At 56.0% G+C, this 21,689-nt stretch overlaps 1 protein-coding gene across 5 annotated transcripts; it reads right to left on the bottom strand.

The window, feature by feature from the left end:
- Window positions 1-328: 328 nt before the first annotated feature.
- Window positions 329-21,346, bottom strand: LOC148828941 (chaperone Ric-8A). Of its 5 annotated transcripts, none has more exons than XM_088922783.1 (14): window positions 21,292-21,346; window positions 13,422-13,507; window positions 12,389-12,436; window positions 11,123-11,140; window positions 8,569-8,661; window positions 6,672-6,964; window positions 5,578-5,716; window positions 4,861-5,049; window positions 3,703-3,797; window positions 3,451-3,601; window positions 3,063-3,158; window positions 2,343-2,487; window positions 1,790-2,063; window positions 329-1,692 (listed from the first exon to the last, which is right to left on the bottom strand). In XM_088922783.1, exons 2-14 carry the CDS (start codon window positions 13,503-13,505, stop codon window positions 1,551-1,553), a joined length of 1,767 nt encoding a protein of 588 aa, XP_088778909.1. In that variant the 5' UTR covers window positions 13,506-13,507; window positions 21,292-21,346; the 3' UTR covers window positions 329-1,550. The 5 variants fall into 5 exon arrangements, with proteins under 5 accessions (XP_088778909.1, XP_088778908.1, XP_088778911.1 ...); XM_088922782.1 differs by lacking the exon at window positions 21,292-21,346 and adding an exon at window positions 20,136-20,836; XM_088922785.1 differs by lacking the exon at window positions 21,292-21,346 and adding an exon at window positions 20,136-20,836 and having other exon boundaries at window positions 2,343-2,470.
- Window positions 21,347-21,689: the final 343 nt, after the last annotated feature.

Genomic DNA, 21,689 nt, shown 5'->3' with positions numbered 1-21,689 from the left:
GACCCCGGGGCCACACGCTGACCCCCCCCCCCCTCCGCACTCTTCAGTCTGACACTGAGCCCCAACTCGGGCCGCAGGCCACAGCAGCCCTCAGCCACAGCGCCCTCTACTGGCCAGGCCTCGTCAGTGCACGCCTGTGGTGCCAGGCGCAGAAGTCTGGTAATTCACTGCACTTAAATAGTGACTTCAATCCCCAAGAATCACAAAGAGCTCCAAATACAGAGCCTGTCTCCCAGTCTGCCCCTGCCCCCTCTCTCTGGCCCTTGCTCTGCCTCTGTCTCAGTCGGCTCTTGTCTCATGCAGTTCACGTCAAATCAATTCGATTCCATTCCATTCCAAGTGCTTTATTGGCATAACTGATCAACGACAGTACTGCCAAAACATAAGAACAGCTCACAGCTATATTCTAGATGAGGATTTAACAATTACAGCTTTCAGGGCAAACACGTCCGCTAAGAACATTCAGAAGGAATGTCACATCTAATGTTTGGCCACAAGGAGAAAATAAATAGGAATAAATTTACATTAGAATCGTTATGTGATCATCTTCATGTAAAGGAAAATAATTCAGAAACTTATGCTCTCCTCCTCTCCTCCCTCTGTTTCCTTCAGCTCATCTCTCTCTCCTGACTCTCCTCCCTCTGTCCTTCAGCTCATCTCTCTCTCCTGACTCTCCTTCTCTCCTCCCTGTCTCCTTCAGCTCATCTCTCTCCTGACTCTCCTCCCTCTGTCCTTCAGCTCATCTCTCTCTCCTGACTCTCCTTCTCTCCTCCCTGTCTCCTTCAGCTCATCTCTCTCCTGACTCTCCTCCCTCTGTCCTTCAGCTCATCTCTCTCTCCTGACTCTCCTTCTCTCCTCCCTGTCTCCTTCAGCTCATCTCTCTCCTGACTCTCTTCCTCTCCTCCCTCTGTCTCCTTCAGCTCATCTCTCTCCTGACTCTCCTCCTCTCCTCCCTCTGTCTCCTTCAGCTCATCTCTCTCTCTTGACTCTCCTCATTTCCCTCTGTCTCCTTCAGCTCATCGCTCTCTCCTGACTCTCCTCTCCTCCCTCTGTCTCCTTCAGCTCATCTCTCTCTCCTGACTCTCCTCTCCTCTGTCTCCTTCAGCTCATCTCTCTCCTGACTCTCCTCCCTCTGTCTCCTTCAGCTCATCTCTCTCTCCTGACTCTCCTCTTCTCCTCCCTCTGTCTCCTTCAGCTCATCTCTCTCTCCCCTGACTCTCCTCCTCTCCTCCCTCTGTCTCCTTCAGCTCATCTCTCTCTCCTGACTCTCCTCCTCTCCTCCCTCTGTCTCCTTCAGCTCATCTCTCTCTCCTGACTCTCCTCTTCTCCTCCCTCTGTCTCCTTCAGCTCATCTCTCTCTCCTGACTCTGACTCTCCTCCTCCATCACCCTGTGATTTGTCCCTTTTCTGTCGTCTCTCTCTCTCCCTCTCGTCCTCAAAGCCCACTCTGCCCCAGCTTGGTCTCACCCCCCTGGTTTGGGACACACTTCCCCTCTCTCTCCTCTCTCTCCTCCTGGTCTCCACCCCTCTCTCTCGGCTCCTCCCCCCCCTCAGTCAGAGTCTCTCTCCGATTCGCCGTCCTCCTCCTCTGGCTCCTCCCTCAGGGTGTCTGGGGTACAGTTCCTTCTGCGGCCACCAAGGGGCGCTAGCCTCCCATCCTCCATCACCCCCACTGGCTCGATTATCTGATCCCTAAGGAGAGGGGAGAGAAGGGGAGACGGTAGAGCACAGACACATTGATTGGCCCGGCCCTACAGTCCATTAACTCCGCGAGAGGGGCAGCGCGGACCTGGCCAGTCGGTTCAGCATGCTGACCAGTCTCCTGGCCTCCTCCTCCTTCTCCTCCTCGCTCAGTCCCTCCAGAGGATCCGGCTGCTGCTCCTCCACCCTGCCGGTCACGGGATTGATCCGGGAGCGCGCCTCCCGGTACTCCTCCGTGTCCGAGTCCGAGTCCTCGGAGTACTGCCCCTCCCCGCCGCTGCCCCGGCCGCCGGCCAGCAGCCCCCGCGCCGCCAGGAGACCCGCGGCGTTGCCGTACCCCGTGTACTTGACGAAGCGCGACACTGAGGGGCAGAGAGAGGACGAGACAGTGAGGCGGACACACAGCAGCCTGTACTGCCCCGCACTGGGTGTGGGGGCAGTATCAGGGCAGTGTGGGGTCAGTGTGGGGGCAGTATCAGGGCAGTGTGGGGGCAGTATCAGGGCAGTGTGGAGTCAGTCACCCCCATACTGCCTGATATCAGATTCAAGGCCATGTCCAGTTGCTCTGAGGTCAGAGGCTGGGAGTGTGGGGTCACTCTGCTCTGTGCCGGGGCTGTATTGAGTCAGTGCTTGGTCAGTACCGTTCTCTTTGCAAAGCACAAACAGCAGCTCTGCAGCACAGTGCTTGACATCGGTGTCCACATGGGTCATGAGGCGGACCAGCTTGTTCCGGAGTGTTGAGCCCACTTCCGGACGACTGAGGACGTCTCTGAGAGGGGGCAGGACCTGAGAGGTCAGAGAGAGGTCACTGTACACTTACACTGACCGGCTGGACACCACAGTACACTATCACTGACCAGCTGGACACCACAGTACACTATCAATGACTGACTAGACACCACTGTACACTAAGACTGAGGGACTGGACCGACTGGACAGCGCTGAGGGACTGGACTGACTGGACGGTGCTGTGCAGTAAGACTGAGGGACTGGACCGACTGGACAGCGCCGAGGGACTGGACTGACTGGACTGACCGGGCAGCGCTGAGGGACTGGCCTGTCTGGACTGACTGGACAGCACTGAGGGACTGGACAGCGCTGAGGGACTGGCCTGGCTGGACCGACTGGACAGCACTGAGGAACTGGCCTGGCTGGACTGACCGGACAGCGCTGAGGGACTGGACAGCGCTGAGGGACTGGCCTGGCTGGACCGACTGGACAGCCAAAGGGACTGGACAGCACTGAGGGACTGGACAGCGCTGAGGGACTGGCCTGGCTGGACCGACTGGACAGCCAAAGGGACTGGACAGCGCTGAGGGACTGGCCTGGCTGGACCGACTGGACAGCGCTGAGGGACACACCTGGCTGCGCAGGTAGCGGCGCGTCTCTCTGTGCGCCCGGGAGCTCTCGGTCAGCAGGTTCAGCACGGGGGTCAGCTTCTCCTTCAGCTTCTCGCCCTGCCAGGAACAAGAGCGACTGTCGTCTTCGTCAGCACACACAACCACCCCCCCCCCCCACGAAAGGGCGAGGGCTCCCACACAGCCACGCAACCCAGAGTCACACAGTTCACCAGCGCCCCACTTGGAGCCAGCAAGGACCCCCACTTTCTACGGTCCCCCAAGATCAGGCCCACTTCCGCCCCCCGTCAGTCTGGGTACCGCTGCTCCACACAGCCCTGTGGGCCTCAGCCTGAGCCCTAGTCCTGAACTAGGCACCAGTGCGAACGGGTCAGCGTGGTTCTGTTCTGACCCGGTCCAGTCGCCTCTCCATGAAGCCCAGCAGCGCCTCCACGCAGTCCATGTTGATGCCCATGTACTCAGCCGAGCCCGGGCCCACCCTGACCGCCAGCAGGACGTCCAGGCAGGACAGGGGCAGCAGAGACAGCACGTTCACCGTGTGGCTGGGGGGACAGGAGCAGGGGGCAGAATTAGTACAGCAGCTCGGCGGCCGCCGCCCCCGAGCCGCCCGCGCAGGCCCCACGCACACACATCTCCCAGTTACCCTTGCAGCTCCTCCCTCTGCTCCTCCCCCTCGCAGTTCACCAGCAGGCAGTGGCGCAGCATGGCCGCCAGGTGGCGGTAGAGAGCAGCCTCCTCCTGCGGAGACAGAGACAACATTAAGAGAGAGAAGAGATAAGAGATCCCTTTATTGGCCATATACTGTACAATTTCTTGCATTAGGAATTCGTCTTTTCGCAGACCCCAGCTTGCTCTCCTTGAGACACACACACAGGGAGAGAAGCTGGGGGTCAGAGCGCAGGGTCAGACATTTATACGGCGCCCCTGGAGCAGCTGGGGTTCAGGGCCTTGCTCAGGGGCCTGAGGGAGTGGGATTTCTCTGCCGGCCGTGGGATTTGAACCGGCAACCTCCCAGCCACAGGCGCCGATCCTGAGCCACAGAGCCGCCGCTCCGCCCCTCCCCATCACTCACGAGGCTCCAGTAGACACTGATGTCAGCCTGAACTACACAGTCATATCTGTTCCCAGTACCTCCGAGAACACGGATCAACAATTCGACTGCTCTCGCCCCTCAGTGACAGGGCCTCGGTGCTCTGCCTGTTCCGGCTCACTGCGCTGCCCGGCTCACCGCTCTGCCCGGCTCACCGCTCTGCCGGGCTCACCGCGCTGCCCGGCTCACCGCGCTGCCGGGCTCACCGCGCTGCCCGGCTCACCGCGCTGTCCGGCTCACCGCTCTGCCCGGCTCACCGCTCTGCCCGGCTCACTGCGCTGCCGGGCTCACCGCGCTGCCCGGCTCACTGCGCTGCCGGGCTCACCGCGCTGCCCGGCTCACTGCTCTGGGGTTTGTTTTGCAGCGATATTTCCACTTGCCTGAGTGACCGGCTCATTACCTGGATTGGTGCCCTGCTCTTCCATGTCTCTGCCTTTGGCTGGATCTGTGGCTGGGTGTAGCCCTGCGCTGACTGACCTACTCTGACAGCTTCTGTGCTCTGGTGGGTTCTGCTCTCTGACTGGCCCATTGCCCTGGATCATCTTAAGGCAAAGCACAATTACTCCACCCTGAAACTGCTTTATTATTTATGCAATTGGGTATTTGTAAGAGTACCAGTGGGGCTGTCTGTTAAGCCAAGCCTGTTCACAGTGACTCAGAAATCTGCTGCTTCATCTGCAAGGATGGGGTTCGCATTGTGATTATTCTCACCTCATCTACTGACGCCTTGTGGATGTTGCAGGTGATATTGAAAAGGATCTTGAGGATCTCAATGGCGAGCTGAGAGTCCTCCTGAGAGAGTGGGGGCGCCATACGGTCAGTCAGCACTTCATAACTGTCCCCCCAGCGCACACACAGGGCCCGCTCTAGGACATCTGTCAGGAGAGACACCCCTCTCTCCTGGAGAGGGAAAGAGGTTAATACACACACACTGACTGGACACTCCACTGAGAGAGAGAGGGGTTAATACACACACACTGACTGGACACTCCACTGAGAGAGAGGGGCTAATACACACACACCGACTGGACACTCCAGTACATTAACACTGCACTGAGAGAGAGAGGGGCTAATACACACACACTGACTGGACACTCCACTGAGAGAGAGAGGGGTTAATACACACACACCGACTTGACTTTAGAACTCAACTGTTTATTGATTTGATAAGTGAGGTCTCATAAAGACAGGTGACTGATCAACTGTTTACATATTAAAAAACAACTGCCTTGACACCTAAGAGGCCAGTAAGTCATCATGCTTGACATGAGGGAAGATTTTTCAGATCCTTCAAACTTCCCTGTGTCTCGCCTCTCTCCTCAGGCATTTTAGTTCAGTTTCAGAAAATAATTAATGACAGTGGCATCACAACCCCTCTCCGTTATCTATTATTTCTGCCTGGGCCATGCTTGACTCTTGATTACATACTTCCCTGGCTAGCTGACACCTCAGCTCCGGCCTCAGCGCGGTCAGCAGGAAGATCAGTCGCAGGTCATAGAACTGTCCGGCAGGGGGAGACCTGCTCTCTGCGCTGAGTTTCAAACGTCCTGCTAGACCTGACAGCAGCCTGAGAGGGAGAGGATTGAAGACAGAGGAGGTACATTAACACTGCACTGAGAGAGAGGGGTTAATACACACACGCTGACTGGACACTCCAGTACATTAACACTGCACTGAGAGAGAGAGGGGTTCATACAGACACACTGACTGGACACTCCAGTACATTAACACTGCACTGAGAGAGAGAGGGGTTAATACACACACACACTGACTGGACACTCCAGTACATTAACACTGCACTGAGAGAGGGGTTAATACAGACACACTGACTGGACACTCCAGTACATTAACACTGCACTGAGAGAGAGAGGGGTTAATACAGACACACTGACTGGACACTCCAGTACATTAACACTGCACTGAGAGAGAGAGGGGTTAATACAGACACACTGACTGGACACTCCAGTACATTAACACTGCACTGAGAGAGAGAGGGGTTAATACAGACACACTGACTGGACACTCCAGTACATTAACACTGCACTGAGAGAGAGAGAGAGGGGTTAATACAGACACACTGACTGGACACTCCAGTACATTAACACTGCACTGAGAGAGAGGGGTTAATACACACACACTGACTGGACACTCCAGTACATTAACACTGCACTGAGAGAGAGAGGGGTTAATACACACACACTGACTGGACACTCCAGTACACTAACACTGCACTGAGAGAGAGAGGGGTTCATACACACACACTGACTGGACACTCCAGTACATTAACACTGCACTGAGAGAGAGAGGGGTTAATACAGACACACTGACTGGACACTCCAGTACATTAACACTGCACTGAGAGAGAGAGGGGTTCATACACACACACTGACTGGACACTCCAGTACATTAACACTGCACTGAGAGAGAGAGAGAGGGGTTAATACAGACACACTGACTGGACACTCCAGTCTATACAGTGGGACAGCCCCTCTATCTCCTGATGGGATCTCCTGCTCGCTCACCTCAGTCTGCAGGCCTGCTCTTGCGCCCCCTGGCTGTTGTAGACCACATTGCAGAGGGCCTTCACTGCTTCAGTCCTGGAGGAAGTGATGTCATCACCACCCCCATGGGCGACCCCCCTGTCTGCGCTCTGTATCCCAGCCAGCCGAGCCAGCGTCCGAACCCCCTCCTCCGAACTGAAGGGCCCCAGAGCCAGCCTGTCTCTCGAGAGGATGCGCATGGTTTCCAGGCAGGAGAGGAGGCAGCAGGGCTGGAGGTCCTGGGCAAGAAACTGGATCAGGGCCTGTCCCAGCCTCTGAGGGAGAGAGAGGGGAGAGAGGGGAGAGAGGGGAGAGAGAGAGAGGAGAGAGAGAGGGTAGAGAGAGGAGAGAGGGGAGAGAGAGGGGAGAGAGAGGAGAGAGAGAGGAGAGAGAGGAGAGAGAGGAGAGAGAGGGGAGAGGGGGGAGAGGGGGGAGAGAGAGGAGAGAGAGAGGGGAGAGAGAGGGGAGAGAGAGGAGAGAGGGGAGAGAGAGGGGAGAGAGAGGGGAGAGAGGGGAAAGAGAGGAGAGAGAGAGGAGAGAGAGAGGAGAGAGAGGAGAGAGAGGGGAGAGGGGAGAGAGAGGAGAGAGAGGAGAGAGAGGAGAGAGAGAGGAGAGAGAGAGGGGAGAGAGAGGGGAGAGAGAGGGGAGAGAGAGGAGAGAGAGGAGAGAGAGAGAGGGGAGAGAGAGGGGAGAGAGGGGAGAGAGAGGGGAGAGAGGAGAGAGAGAGGGGAGAGAGAGGAGAGAGAGGGGAGAGAGAGGGGAGAGGGGAGAGGGGAGAGAGAGGAGAGAGAGGGGAGAGAGGAGAGAGAGGAGAGAGAGAGGAGAGAGAGAGGGGAGAGAGAGGAGAGAGAGAGGAGAGAGAGGGGAGAGAGAGGGGAGAGAGAGGAGAGAGAGGAGAGAGAGAGGAGAGAGAGAGGGGGGAGAGAGGAGAGAGAGGAGAGAGAGAGAGGAGAGAGGGGAGAGAGAGGGGAGAGAGAGGGGAGAGAGAGGAGAGAGAGGGGAGAGGGGAGAGAGAGGAGAGAGAGAGGGGAGAGAGAGGGGGGAGAGAGGGGAGAGAGGGGAGAGAGAGAGAGGGGAGAGAGAGGAGAGAGAGGGGAGAGAGAGAGGGGAGAGAGAGAGGGGAGAGAGGGGAGAGAGAGAGGGGGGAGAGGAGAGAGAGAGGGGGGAGAGAGGGGAGAGAGAGGAGAGAGAGGGGAGAGAGAGAGGGGAGAGAGGGGAGAGAGAGGGGGAGAGAGAGAGGGGAGAGATGGGAGAGAGAGAGGGGAGAGAGAGAGAGGGGAGAGAGGGGAGAGAGGGGAGAGAGGGACAGTGTGAGTCGTGGCCAGAAAGGAGTTTCCTCTTTGCTGAGGTCAGAACTGTTCTGAGAGGAAACTGCACAGTGAAGCTGCGGAACTGAGAACACTGACCTTTAACCCCTGACTGAAGACCCCCAGAGCCCCTGAAGGACTGGGCTCTCAGGGTCTGAACTGAGCCAGTTACTGTCCTCACACTGACCTTTAACCCCTGACTGAAGACCCCCAGAGCCCCTGAAGGACTGGGCTCTCAGGGTCTGAACTGAGCCAGTTACTGTCCTCACACTGACCTTTAACCCCTGACTGAAGACCCCCAGAGCCCCTGAAGGACTGGGCTCTACAGGACCAGGGTTGGAGACACTGCTATGAGGGAGGACTGTTCTTTCTCATTTTCTCGTTTCAGGAATTTCTCAGTGTCTCATGTTGGTTTATTATACATAACTGACATGTTTTTCATTTTTAAAACTCTGAATCTTTGAATTCTGCTGCGGGACACATGAGCTTCCACCAATTCCAGTTCAGGATTATCCCAGGACTAAAGAGAACATGAGGAATAACCAGGGACAGCAGGGGCATCCGCATCTCACCTGCCGCAGCTTGAGCTCGGGATCATCGGAGCGATCCGAATCGTAGTCGGAATCAGAGTCGGGAACATGCACCCGAAATTTGTTGCGCCGGAACTGAGGCCAGCGATGGGAGAGACACACAGAGTCAGTGAGAGACGGGAGGGGAACAGGCCTTCCCAAATCCCAGAGAGCTTTCCCTATCCCACAGCCTTTCCCAAATCCCAGAGAGCATTCCCTATCCCACAGCCTTTCCCAAATCCCAGAGAGCATTCCCTATCCCACAGCCTTTCCCAAAACCCAGAGAGCATTCCCTATCCCACAGCCTTTCCCAAATCCCAGAGAGCATTCCCTATCTCACACACCCTTTCCCAAATCCCAGAGAGCATTCCCTATCCCACAGCCTTTCCCAAATCCCAGAGAGCATTCCCTATCCCACAGCCTTTCCCAAAACCCAGAGAGCATTCCCTATCTCACACACCCTTTCCCAAATCCCAGAGAGCATTCCCTATCTCACACACCCTTTCCCAAAACCCAGAGAGCATTCCCTATCTCACACACCCTTTCCCAAATCCCAGAGAGCATTCCCTATCCCACAGCCTTTCCCAAATCCCAGAGAGCATTCCCTATCTCACACACCCTTTCCCAAAACCCAGGAGCACTACTCTCACGATCCAAACAGTGTGATTATTGAATCCTGTCCAGATCACACGCTTCGTAATTTCCTAATGTTTCCTGCAGTGACTGATGTTGTAGTAACATTTACAGACTTGAGTTGGAGTTAAGTGTTGCAAAGCACAGTGAAGTCATGAACAGGGCAGTGTCAGATGTACCTGTAATAAAGCCCAGTGAGATCAGGGTAAAAACACAGTACAGTGCAGTAAAGCACAGTGAGATTGTGGTGAAAGTGCAGTAACAGCGTGGCTCTGCTGAGTGAAGATTAGAGAGGTGCACCGTCAGAGGACAGCAGCTCATCCCTCAAGGTCAGTGCAGGGCTTTGAGAGTCCTGCTGACTCAGACCTGCTAATAACTTTAACAGTCTCTGCTCTCTCACAGCAGGCAGAGGAGTCTGGACTGGGCCAGTCTCTGCTCTCTCACACAGCCTCAGAGGAGTCTGGACTGGGCCAGTCTCTGCTCTCTCACAGCAGGCAGAGGAGTCTGGACTGGGCCAGTCTCTGCTCTCTCACACAGCAGGCAGAGGAGTCTGGACTGGGCCAGTCTCTGCTCTCTCACACAGCAGGCAGAGGAGTCTGGACTGGGCCACTCTCTGCTCTCTCACACAGCCTCAGAGGAGTCTGGACTGGGCCAGTCTCTGCTCTCTCACACAGCAGGCAGAGGAGTCTGGACTGGGCCAGTCTCTGCTCTCTCACACAGCCTCAGACGAGTCTGGACTGGGCCAGTCTCTGCTCTCTCACACAGCAGGCAGAGGAGTCTGGACTGGGCCAGTCTCTGCTCTCTCACACAGCAGGCAGAGGAGTCTGGGCCAGTTGCTTCTCTTTCCTTTGTCAAGACCTTGAATCAACTGAAACATTGTGGCTCAATTTCAGAGCACAGTGCTACCAAAACATTTATATATCTTTATAAAATGTAAAAAAATACTCGTTTATGTTTCAAGTGTCCATATATGGAAATGTGTTTTTATGTTCTATAGTGTGTGGCTCCTGACTTTCCTTGACTCTCCCACTTCATCAACGATGTTGATCAGCTCAGATTAATCATCTTGATCAGATGCCCCTCCCCTCTGATGAGGGGTAAGAATAAAGACAGTGGGACTGATCGGATACGCAGAGTAACAGTTGAATGGCAATAATAACTCAGTAGATGTACAGTACATGACTTTAACAGAAATACTGTTTTTGACTGAAGCACAGATTATACATTGTGTCCTATTATAGCATCCTGGGGATTATATGGCCAAATGGTCACCCTTCCAGACACACATACATATACACACTCTGACTCACACACTCACACACAGACGATACAGCCTCATGCAGACCCAGACAGACTGAAACAAACAGAATCCAAAAGACTCAGACTCAGATAGTCTCATTCAGACTCATACAGACACAGACAGTGGACACACACAGGAATGGACAGACAGTGGACACACATACAGGAATGGACAGACAGTGGACACACACACACACAGCGGACACACACATACAGGAATGGACAGACAGCGGACACACACACACAGCGGACACACACACACAGGAATGGACAGACAGAGGACACACACACACACGGGAATGGACAGACAGTGGACACACATGGGAATGGACAGAGAGTGGACACACACACAGGAATGGATGGACAGACAGTGGACACACACACAGGAATGGACAGACAGTGGACACACACACACACAGCGGACACACACATACAGGAATGGACAGACAGCGGACACACACACACAGCGGACACACACACACAGGAATGGACAGACAGAGGACACACACACACACGGGAATGGACAGACAGTGGACAGACACACACACAGCGGACACAGCTCTGGAAGTCTAACGCTGTCTAAGCTCAGAGGCTGCAGGACAAGCACTGGGGCTGGGGAAGTTACCTCTTCCAGCTCCTGCTGCTGCAGCGCCAGCGGTCAGGGAGGAAGAGGAGGAGAGTGAAAGCAGACAGAGCATGAACAGAGGAAGAGAAGATGAACGCAGTGGTGAAACACGAGAGCAGGGGGGCTCAGAGCCCCACTGGTGACAAGTCCACCCCGGGCTGATCCCAGGACAGCGGCTCTAGCGAGGTCATTGTTCCAGGGAACTGGATCACGGAAAGTTACTGTCAGTTTCCCTCTGTGTTTGAAGAAGACTGCTGCCGAACAGCAGGATGAGGCAGGGATACCAGTCTCAGGGCTACGTGGATCTGATCATATATTTTGAACACAAGGTAGACAGAATCAAACAGAACCTGTTCTTTAGCCAGACAGTAGGCTACTGCCACTGCGCTGATGAGCTCTGTCACGCTGATGAGCTCTGTCACGCTGATGATGTCACAGGGCAGATGAGCTCTGTCACGCTGATGATGTCACAGGGCAGATGAGCTCTGTCACACTGATGGTGTCACAGGGCTGATGAGCTCTGTCATGCTGATGATGTCACAGGGCAGATGAGCTCTGTCACACTGATGGTGTCACTCTGCCACCTGGTCACTATCCAAAATGGAAGCCTAACTGATGGGAAGAGAACATGCAGACTCTACACAGAAGGTGCTTCAGGCTGGAGATGAACCCCAGACCCCAGAGCTGAGACGCAGGAGTGCTGACCACTGTAGCACCCTGTGGGCTATGTCTTTAGCAGACAGTGACCTGGACTGGTGGCACTAACCTAGACTGGCCTGGGGTGGACATGTGACAGCGACCCCTGGGACAGGCCAGGCGCCCCAGGGCTCAGTGGGAGGGGTCAGCCGGAGACAGCTGTGCTGCTCAGTGTGAGAGCGCGCTCTGAGCGGACGGGTGTCCCTGCGTGTCGGGACTGTGTCACTCCTGTGGTGCGCTGTGGGATTGCGCAGGCAGACCGAGCTGGAACACAGGAGGAGTCCTGAGTGGACAGGGAGAGAAGTGCTGATCGCCAGATTACCACACTGCCACCCAATCGCTTAATCACATTAAGCTGCACCTGAACCCTGAGAGAGCAGGGATTGGGAAGCGCTGACACAGCACAACAGCTAATCTCTGCCCTGGGAGAGGGGGTGTGGACACAAGAGCGCTGAAGGGGTCCCTCGACATTCCTGCACATTTCTTAAAACTTTCTTTGGAAGAGTGAACTCCGGAATGATTCCTTATCTCTGTCTGATTCTGTCTTTCCTCAAATTCATGTGAACTCACCTTCCTTCTCTCCCTCTCTTCCACATTGAAGAAGAAGCACTGAGCATTCTGGAGAGAGAGAGAGGGGTTAATACAGACACACTGACTGGACACTCCAGTACATGAACACTGCACTGAGAGAGAGGGGTTAATACAGACACACTGACTGGACACTCCAGCACATTAACACTGCACTGAGAGAGACAGGGGTTAATACAGACACACTGACTGGACACTCCAGTACATTAACACTGCACTGAGAGAGAGAGGGGTTAATACAGACACACTGACTGGACACTCCAGTACATTAACACTGCACTGAGAGAGAGAGGGGTTAATACACACACACTGACTGGACACTCCAGCACATTAACACTGCACTGAGAGAGACAGGGGTTAATACAGACACACTGACTGGACACTCCAGTACATTAACACTGCACTGAGAGAGAGAGGGGTTCATACACACACACTGACTGGACACTCCAGTACATTAACACTGCACTGAGAGAGAGAGGGGTTAATACACACACACTGACTGGACACTCCAGTACATTAACACTGCACTGAGAGAGAGAGGGGTTAATACAGACACACTGACTGGACACTCCAGTACATTAACACTGCACTGAGAGAGAGAGAGAGGGGTTCATACAGACACACTGACTGGACACTCCAGTACATTAACACTGCACTGAGAGAGAGAGAGGGGTTAATACAGACACACTGACTGGACACTCCAGTACATTAATACTGCACTGAGAGAGAGAGGGGTTAATACACACACTGACTGGACACTCCAGTACATTAACACTGCACTGAGAGAGAGAGGGGTTAATACAGACACACTGACTGGACACTCCAGTACATTAACACTGCACTGAGAGAGAGAGGGGTTAATACAAACACTCTGACTGGACACTCCAGTACATTAACACTGCACTGAGAGAGAGAGGGGTTAATACAGACACACTGACTGGACACTCCAGTACATTAACACTGCACTGAGAGAGAGAGGGGTTAATACAGACACACTGACTGGACACTCCAGTACCTCCTGGTTGTAGGTGTTGAGGTCTCTCTGGACTCTGTCTTGTTCTCCCAGCTCTATGCTCTTCAAGATCCTCTCCAGGTCCATCTCTGGTAAAAGACAGAGCTGTTACTGTACAGTCTGCCTCACACACACACACAGCAGGGACAGGAGACAGGTCTGCTCCAGTGACAGGAGCTGCAGCTGTTCCTGCTGCAGGTGAGAAATGAGCAGAGACGCTGTTTGTGTGGTTCTGTTTCCTGTAGGGGGCGCTGTCTGTGTCACCACCCTGCAGTCGCAGCTCCTCACATGTCAATGTGCAATAAAACAGTGAGAAGAAGAAAGCATAGACCAAGGAGGAGAGCAGGAGTCTGTACAGCAGGCGTGTGTGTGTACCGAGAGCAGGAGTCTGTACAGCAGGCGTGTGTTTGTACCGAGAGCAGGAGTCTGTACAGCAGGCGTGTGTGTGTGCCGAGAGCAGGAGTCTGTACAGCAGGCGTGTGTGTGTACCGAGAGCAGGAGTCTGTACAGCAGGCGTGTGTTTGCAGCGAGAGCAGGAGTCTGTACAGCAGGCGTGTGTGTGTACCGAGAGCAGGAGTCTGTACAGCAGGCGTGTGTGTGTACCGAGAGCAGGAGTCTGTACAGCAGGCGTGTGTGTGTACCGAGAGCAGGAGTCTGTACAGCAGGCGTGTGTTTGTACAGAGAGCAGGAGTCTGTACAGCAGGCGTGTGTTTGTACAGAGAGCAGGAGTCTGTACAGCAGGCGTGTGTGTGTACCGAGAGCAGGAGTCTGTACAGCAGGCGTGTGTGTGTACCGAGAGCAGGAGTCTGTACAGCAGGCGTGTGTGTGTACCGAGAGCAGGAGTCTGTACAGCAGGCGTGTGTTTGTACCGAGAGCAGGAGTCTGTACAGCAGGCGTGTGTGTGTACCGAGAGCAGGAGTCTGTACAGCAGGCGTGTGTTTGCAGCGAGAGCAGGAGTCTGTACAGCAGGCGTGTGTGTGTACCGAGAGCAGGAGTCTGTACAGCAGGCGTGTGTGTGTACCGAGAGCAGGAGTCTGTACAGCAGGCGTGTGTGTGTACCGAGAGCAGGAGTCTGTACAGCAGGCGTGTGTTTGTACAGAGAGCAGGAGTCTGTACAGCAGGCGTGTGTTTGTACAGAGAGCAGGAGTCTGTACAGCAGGCGTGTGTGTGTACCGAGAGCAGGAGTCTGTACAGCAGGCGTGTGTGTGTACCGAGAGCAGGAGTCTGTACAGCAGGCGTGTGTGTGTACCGAGAGCAGGAGTCTGTACAGCAGGCGTGTGTTTGTACCGAGAGCAGGAGTCTGTACAGCAGGCGTGTGTGTGTACCGAGAGCAGGAGTCTGTACAGCAGGCGTGTGTTTGCAGCGAGAGCAGGAGTCTGTACAGCAGGCGTGTGTGTGTACCGAGAGCAGGAGTCTGTACAGCAGGCGTGTGTGTGTACCGAGAGCAGGAGTCTGTACAGCAGGCGTGTGTGTGTACCGAGAGCAGGAGTCTGTACAGCAGGCGTGTGTGTGTAACGAGAGCAGGAGTCTGTACAGCAGGCGTGTGTGTGTACCGAGAGCAGGAGTCTGTACAGCAGGCGTGTGTTTGCAGCGAGAGCAGGAGTCTGTACAGCAGGCGTGTGTGTGTACCGAGAGCAGGAGTCTGTACAGCAGGCGTGTGTGTGTACCGAGAGCAGGAGTCTATACAGCAGGCGTGTGTTTGTACCGAGAGCAGGAGTCTGTACAGCAGGCGTGTGTGTGTACCGAGAGCAGGAATCTGTACAGCAGGCGTGTGTGTGTACCGAGAGCAGGAGTCTGTACAGCAGGCGTGTGTGTGTACCGAGAGCAGGAGTCTGTACAGCAGGCGTGTGTGTGTACCGAGAGCAGGAGTCTGTACAGCAGGCGTGTGTGTACCGAGAGCAGGAGTCTGTACAGCAGGCGTGTGTTTGTACCGAGAGCAGGAGTCTGTACAGCAGGCGTGTGTGTGTACCGAGAGCAGGAGTCTGTACAGCAGGCGTGTGTTTGCAGCGAGAGCAGGAGTCTGTACAGCAGGCGTGTGTGTGTACCGAGAGCAGGAGTCTGTACAGCAGGCGTGTGTGTGTACCGAGAGCAGGAGTCTGTACAGCAGGCGTGTGTTTGCAGCGAGAGCAGGAGTCTGTACAGCAGGCGTGTGTGTGTACCGAGAGCAGGAGTCTGTACAGCAGGCGTGTGTGTGTACCGAGAGCAGGAGTCTGTACAGCAGGCGTGTGTGTGTACCGAGAGCAGGAGTCTGTACAGCAGGCGTGTGTGTGTACCGAGAGCAGGAGTCTGTACAGCAGGCGTGTGTGTGTACCGAGAGCAGGAGTCTGTACAGCAGGCGTGTGTTTGCAGCGAGAGCAGGAGTCTGTACAGCAGGCGTGTGTGTGTACCGAGAGCAGGAGTCTGTACAGCAGGCGTGTGTGTGTACCGAGAGCAGGAGTCTGTACAGCAGGCGTGTGTGTGTACCGAGAGCAGGAGTCTGTACAGCAGGCGTGTGTGTGTACCGAGAGCAGGAGTCTGTACAGCAGGCGTGTGTGTGTAACGAGAGCAGGAGTCTGTACAGCAGGCGTGTGTGTGTACCGAGAGCAGGAGTCTGTACAGCAGGCGTGTGTTTGCAGCGAGAGCAGGAGTCTGTACAGCAGGCGTGTGTGTGTACCGAGAGCAGGAGTCTGTACAGCAGGCGTGTGTGTGTACCGAGAGCAGGAGTCTGTACAGCAGGCGTGTGTTTGTACCGAGAGCAGGAGTCTGTACAGCAGGTGTGTGTGTGTACCGAGAGCAGGAATCTGTACAGCAGGCGTGTGTGTGTACCGAGAGCAGGAGTCTGTACAGCAGGCGTGTGTGTGTACCGAGAGCAGGAGTCTGTACAGCAGGCGTGTGTGTACCGAGAGCAGGAGTCTGTACAGCAGGCGTGTGTTTGTACCGAGAGCAGGAGTCTGTACAGCAGGCGTGTGTGTGTACCGAGAGCAGGAGTCTGTACAGCAGGCGTGTGTTTGCAGCGAGAGCAGGAGTCTGTACAGCAGGCGTGTGTGTGTACCGAGAGCAGGAGTCTGTACAGCAGGCGTGTGTGTGTACCGAGAGCAGGAGTCTGTACAGCAGGCGTGTGTTTGCAGCGAGAGCAGGAGTCTGTACAGCAGGCGTGTGTGTGTACCGAGAGCAGGAGTCTGTACAGCAGGCGTGTGTGTGTACCGAGAGCAGGAGTCTGTACAGCAGGCGTGTGTGTGTACCGAGAGCAGGAGTCTGTACAGCAGGCGTGTGTGTGTACCGAGAGCAGGAGTCTGTACAGCAGGCGTGTGTTTGCAGCGAGAGCAGGAGTCTGTACAGCAGGCGTGTGTGTGTACCGAGAGCAGGAGTCTGTACAGCAGGCGTGTGTGTGTACCGAGAGCAGGAGTCTGTACAGCAGGCGTGTGTTTGCAGCGAGAGCAGGAGTCTGTACAGCAGGCGTGTGTGTGTACCGAGAGCAGGAGTCTGTACAGCAGGCGTGTGTGTGTACCGAGAGCAGGAGTCTGTACAGCAGGCGTGTGTGTGTACCGAGAGCAGGAGTCTGTACAGCAGGCGTGTGTTTGCAGCGAGAGCAGGAGTCTGTACAGCAGGCGTGTGTGTGTACCGAGAGCAGGAGTCTGTACAGCAGGCGTGTGTTTGTACAGAGAGCAGGAGTCTGTACAGCAGGCGTGTGTTTGTACAGAGAGCAGGAGTCTGTACAGCAGGCGTGTGTGTGTACCGAGAGCAGGAGTCTGTACAGCAGGCGTGTGTGTGTACCGAGAGCAGGAGTCTGTACAGCAGGCGTGTGTGTGTACCGAGAGCAGGAGTCTGTACAGCAGGCGTGTGTTTGTACCGAGAGCAGGAGTCTGTACAGCAGGCGTGTGTGTGTACCGAGAGCAGGAGTCTGTACAGCAGGCGTGTGTTTGCAGCGAGAGCAGGAGTCTGTACAGCAGGCGTGTGTGTGTACCGAGAGCAGGAGTCTGTACAGCAGGCGTGTGTGTGTACCGAGAGCAGGAGTCTGTACAGCAGGCGTGTGTGTGTACCGAGAGCAGGAGTCTGTACAGCAGGCGTGTGTTTGTACAGAGAGCAGGAGTCTGTACAGCAGGCGTGTGTTTGTACAGAGAGCAGGAGTCTGTACAGCAGGCGTGTGTGTGTACCGAGAGCAGGAGTCTGTACAGCAGGCGTGTGTGTGTACCGAGAGCAGGAGTCTGTACAGCAGGCGTGTGTGTGTACCGAGAGCAGGAGTCTGTACAGCAGGCGTGTGTTTGTACCGAGAGCAGGAGTCTGTACAGCAGGCGTGTGTGTGTACCGAGAGCAGGAGTCTGTACAGCAGGCGTGTGTTTGCAGCGAGAGCAGGAGTCTGTACAGCAGGCGTGTGTGTGTACCGAGAGCAGGAGTCTGTACAGCAGGCGTGTGTGTGTACCGAGAGCAGGAGTCTGTACAGCAGGCGTGTGTGTGTACCGAGAGCAGGAGTCTGTACAGCAGGCGTGTGTGTGTAACGAGAGCAGGAGTCTGTACAGCAGGCGTGTGTGTGTACCGAGAGCAGGAGTCTGTACAGCAGGCGTGTGTTTGCAGCGAGAGCAGGAGTCTGTACAGCAGGCGTGTGTGTGTACCGAGAGCAGGAGTCTGTACAGCAGGCGTGTGTGTGTACCGAGAGCAGGAGTCTATACAGCAGGCGTGTGTTTGTACCGAGAGCAGGAGTCTGTACAGCAGGCGTGTGTGTGTACCGAGAGCAGGAATCTGTACAGCAGGCGTGTGTGTGTACCGAGAGCAGGAGTCTGTACAGCAGGCGTGTGTGTGTACCGAGAGCAGGAGTCTGTACAGCAGGCGTGTGTGTGTACCGAGAGCAGGAGTCTGTACAGCAGGCGTGTGTGTACCGAGAGCAGGAGTCTGTACAGCAGGCGTGTGTTTGTACCGAGAGCAGGAGTCTGTACAGCAGGCGTGTGTGTGTACCGAGAGCAGGAGTCTGTACAGCAGGCGTGTGTTTGCAGCGAGAGCAGGAGTCTGTACAGCAGGCGTGTGTGTGTACCGAGAGCAGGAGTCTGTACAGCAGGCGTGTGTGTGTACCGAGAGCAGGAGTCTGTACAGCAGGCGTGTGTTTGCAGCGAGAGCAGGAGTCTGTACAGCAGGCGTGTGTGTGTACCGAGAGCAGGAGTCTGTACAGCAGGCGTGTGTGTGTACCGAGAGCAGGAGTCTGTACAGCAGGCGTGTGTGTGTACCGAGAGCAGGAGTCTGTACAGCAGGCGTGTGTGTGTACCGAGAGCAGGAGTCTGTACAGCAGGCGTGTGTGTGTACCGAGAGCAGGAGTCTGTACAGCAGGCGTGTGTTTGCAGCGAGAGCAGGAGTCTGTACAGCAGGCGTGTGTGTGTACCGAGAGCAGGAGTCTGTACAGCAGGCGTGTGTGTGTACCGAGAGCAGGAGTCTGTACAGCAGGCGTGTGTGTGTACCGAGAGCAGGAGTCTGTACAGCAGGCGTGTGTGTGTACCGAGAGCAGGAGTCTGTACAGCAGGCGTGTGTGTGTAACGAGAGCAGGAGTCTGTACAGCAGGCGTGTGTGTGTACCGAGAGCAGGAGTCTGTACAGCAGGCGTGTGTTTGCAGCGAGAGCAGGAGTCTGTACAGCAGGCGTGTGTGTGTACCGAGAGCAGGAGTCTGTACAGCAGGCGTGTGTGTGTACCGAGAGCAGGAGTCTGTACAGCAGGCGTGTGTTTGTACCGAGAGCAGGAGTCTGTACAGCAGGTGTGTGTGTGTACCGAGAGCAGGAATCTGTACAGCAGGCGTGTGTGTGTACCGAGAGCAGGAGTCTGTACAGCAGGCGTGTGTGTGTACCGAGAGCAGGAGTCTGTACAGCAGGCGTGTGTGTACCGAGAGCAGGAGTCTGTACAGCAGGCGTGTGTTTGTACCGAGAGCAGGAGTCTGTACAGCAGGCGTGTGTGTGTACCGAGAGCAGGAGTCTGTACAGCAGGCGTGTGTTTGCAGCGAGAGCAGGAGTCTGTACAGCAGGCGTGTGTGTGTACCGAGAGCAGGAGTCTGTACAGCAGGCGTGTGTGTGTACCGAGAGCAGGAGTCTGTACAGCAGGCGTGTGTTTGCAGCGAGAGCAGGAGTCTGTACAGCAGGCGTGTGTGTGTACCGAGAGCAGGAGTCTGTACAGCAGGCGTGTGTGTGTACCGAGAGCAGGAGTCTGTACAGCAGGCGTGTGTGTGTACCGAGAGCAGGAGTCTGTACAGCAGGCGTGTGTGTGTACCGAGAGCAGGAGTCTGTACAGCAGGCGTGTGTTTGCAGCGAGAGCAGGAGTCTGTACAGCAGGCGTGTGTGTGTACCGAGAGCAGGAGTCTGTACAGCAGGCGTGTGTGTGTACCGAGAGCAGGAGTCTGTACAGCAGGCGTGTGTTTGCAGCGAGAGCAGGAGTCTGTACAGCAGGCGTGTGTGTGTACCGAGAGCAGGAGTCTGTACAGCAGGCGTGTGTGTGTACCGAGAGCAGGAGTCTGTACAGCAGGCGTGTGTGTGTACCGAGAGCAGGAGTCTGTACAGCAGGCGTGTGTTTGCAGCGAGAGCAGGAGTCTGTACAGCAGGCGTGTGTGTGTACCGAGAGCAGGAGTCTGTACAGCAGGCGTGTGTGTGTACCGAGAGCAGGAGTCTGTACAGCAGGCGTGTGTTTGCAGCGAGAGCAGGAGTCTGTACAGCAGGTGTGTGTGTGTACCGAGAGCAGGAGTCTGTACAGCAGGCGTGTGTGTGTACCGACCTGTCTGTGTCCGTTCACGGGGGCTCTGAGACTCTCGCACTAGAAAGACGGGCGCTCCTTCACCCAGAGTGCAGCGCTGACTGGAGTCTCTCTCGCACCCCTGCCCTGTCCCCCAGACGGATGCCGAATTGTTGCTCTCCTGAACCGGACAGCACACCCTCTGTCCTACCCGACGCCTGCGGACTCTGGGCTGAGACGAGCCGCAGTCTGTGTGTCCTTCTCTCTTTGTCCCTAATCCCCCTGAGGAATCCCCCTTAATCCCTCCTGTCAGTCATCTCTCCTGAGGCCCTGGCTCAGTCAGCGACATGGGAAAAACACAGTACAGCGCAGTAAAGCCCAGTGAGAGCAGGGTAAAAGCACAGTACAGCGCAGTAAAACCCAGTGAGAGCAGGGTAAAAGCACAGTACAGCGCAGTACAGCGCAGTGAGATCAGGGTATAAACACAGTACAGCGCAGTACAGCGCAGTGAGATCGTGGTGAAGTTCATGGTGGAAAATGGACAGGCACGACAGTGACACACAGTACCGCCCCAAAAGCATCGCCCGCCTGACCCAGACCAGTCCTGTACCGAGTCCTGCCCTGCCCCGCCCCACGCACGGGCACCGGGGGGCACGCCAGCCAGACCGCCGCCTGGCGGCCGCGCCGCGCTACTGCAGGAGACACTCGAGCCAGAAACTGTCCTGCAGGAGTCCTGCAGCATCGGAGCCTCAGACCCCAGGAAAAACAAGAGCCCCGGACCGCGCGCTGCCGTCACGACTCATCCTCATCGGGGCAAAGCGGGACTCGAGTGACCGCAGAAGGCCCACGCCGCGGGGGCAAACACACTCCCACCCCCGGCCTGCGGGGACCGTGGGTGCAGTCACTCAGCTCGGCGACCGGCGGCCGTGGTGCCCACCGAGCCGTGGACGTGGCCGCGGACGCGCAGGGACGGCGCCGCCCCCACGGGAGCTCGCGAGCCGGCGGCGGAGCGCAGCCACACTGTCCCCCCCCCCCACCCTTGCGTGGGGAGTCCACCCGGACCGGACTCCACACTGGCGCGCTGGGGTAGGCAGCCCCGACACGCCACCCGCGTGAGAGTGTCCCCTGCGTGTGTGTGTATGCGTGTGACAGCGGAAACACCCACATAAAAGCACACAGACAGACATATTTCTCTCACTTTCGTGCTGCTGTTGCAGGAAGCGATGTCGTCACAGAGCTCGCCTCCTTCCCAGGTGACGTCACGCCGCTCTGTTAACCCCTTCGGCGGCGGGAGCGCAGTGAAAGCCCGGTTTTCCGCGCAGTAACGCGTCGGCCGCGTCAGAAACGTCCTAGATATTGCAGAGGCGACAACATTCCATTTATATGTCTAAGGAGTGTCTGTTTGTTATATAGTGGGACATATAAACCAAGTCCTGTTGATTTCTGAGGACAGGCTCAGTGACCACAGCCTGGACACACACACTGGACACAGACAGACCCGGCTGCCCAGAGAGGACAGGCTCAGTGACCACAGCCTGGACACACACACTGGACACAGGCAGACCTGGCTGTCCAGAGAGGACAGGCTCAGTGACC

This window comes from Atractosteus spatula, chromosome 8, assembly GCF_055471065.1.
Source record: "Atractosteus spatula isolate fAtrSpa1 chromosome 8, fAtrSpa1.hap1, whole genome shotgun sequence".
Taxonomy (NCBI): Eukaryota; Metazoa; Chordata; class Actinopteri; order Semionotiformes; family Lepisosteidae; genus Atractosteus; species Atractosteus spatula.
Note: the sequence above shows the minus strand (reverse complement) of the source record. Positions and strands in the feature narration are given on the sequence as shown.

Excerpts from the sequence above, each read along its gene's own strand:
- LOC148828941 (XM_088922783.1), bottom strand. The coding sequence starts at position 13,505 with ATGGACCTGGAGAGGATCTTGAAGAGCATAGAGCTGGGAGAACAAGAC. Across the intron at positions 3,159-3,450 it reads TGGAGAGGCGACTGGACCGG|GGCGAGAAGCTGAAGGAGAA; the intron begins GTCAGAACAGAA and ends TGTTCCTGGCAG. Across the intron at positions 2,488-3,062 it reads GCCGCTACCTGCGCAGCCAG|GTCCTGCCCCCTCTCAGAGA; the intron begins GTGTGTCCCTCA and ends CTGACCTCTCAG.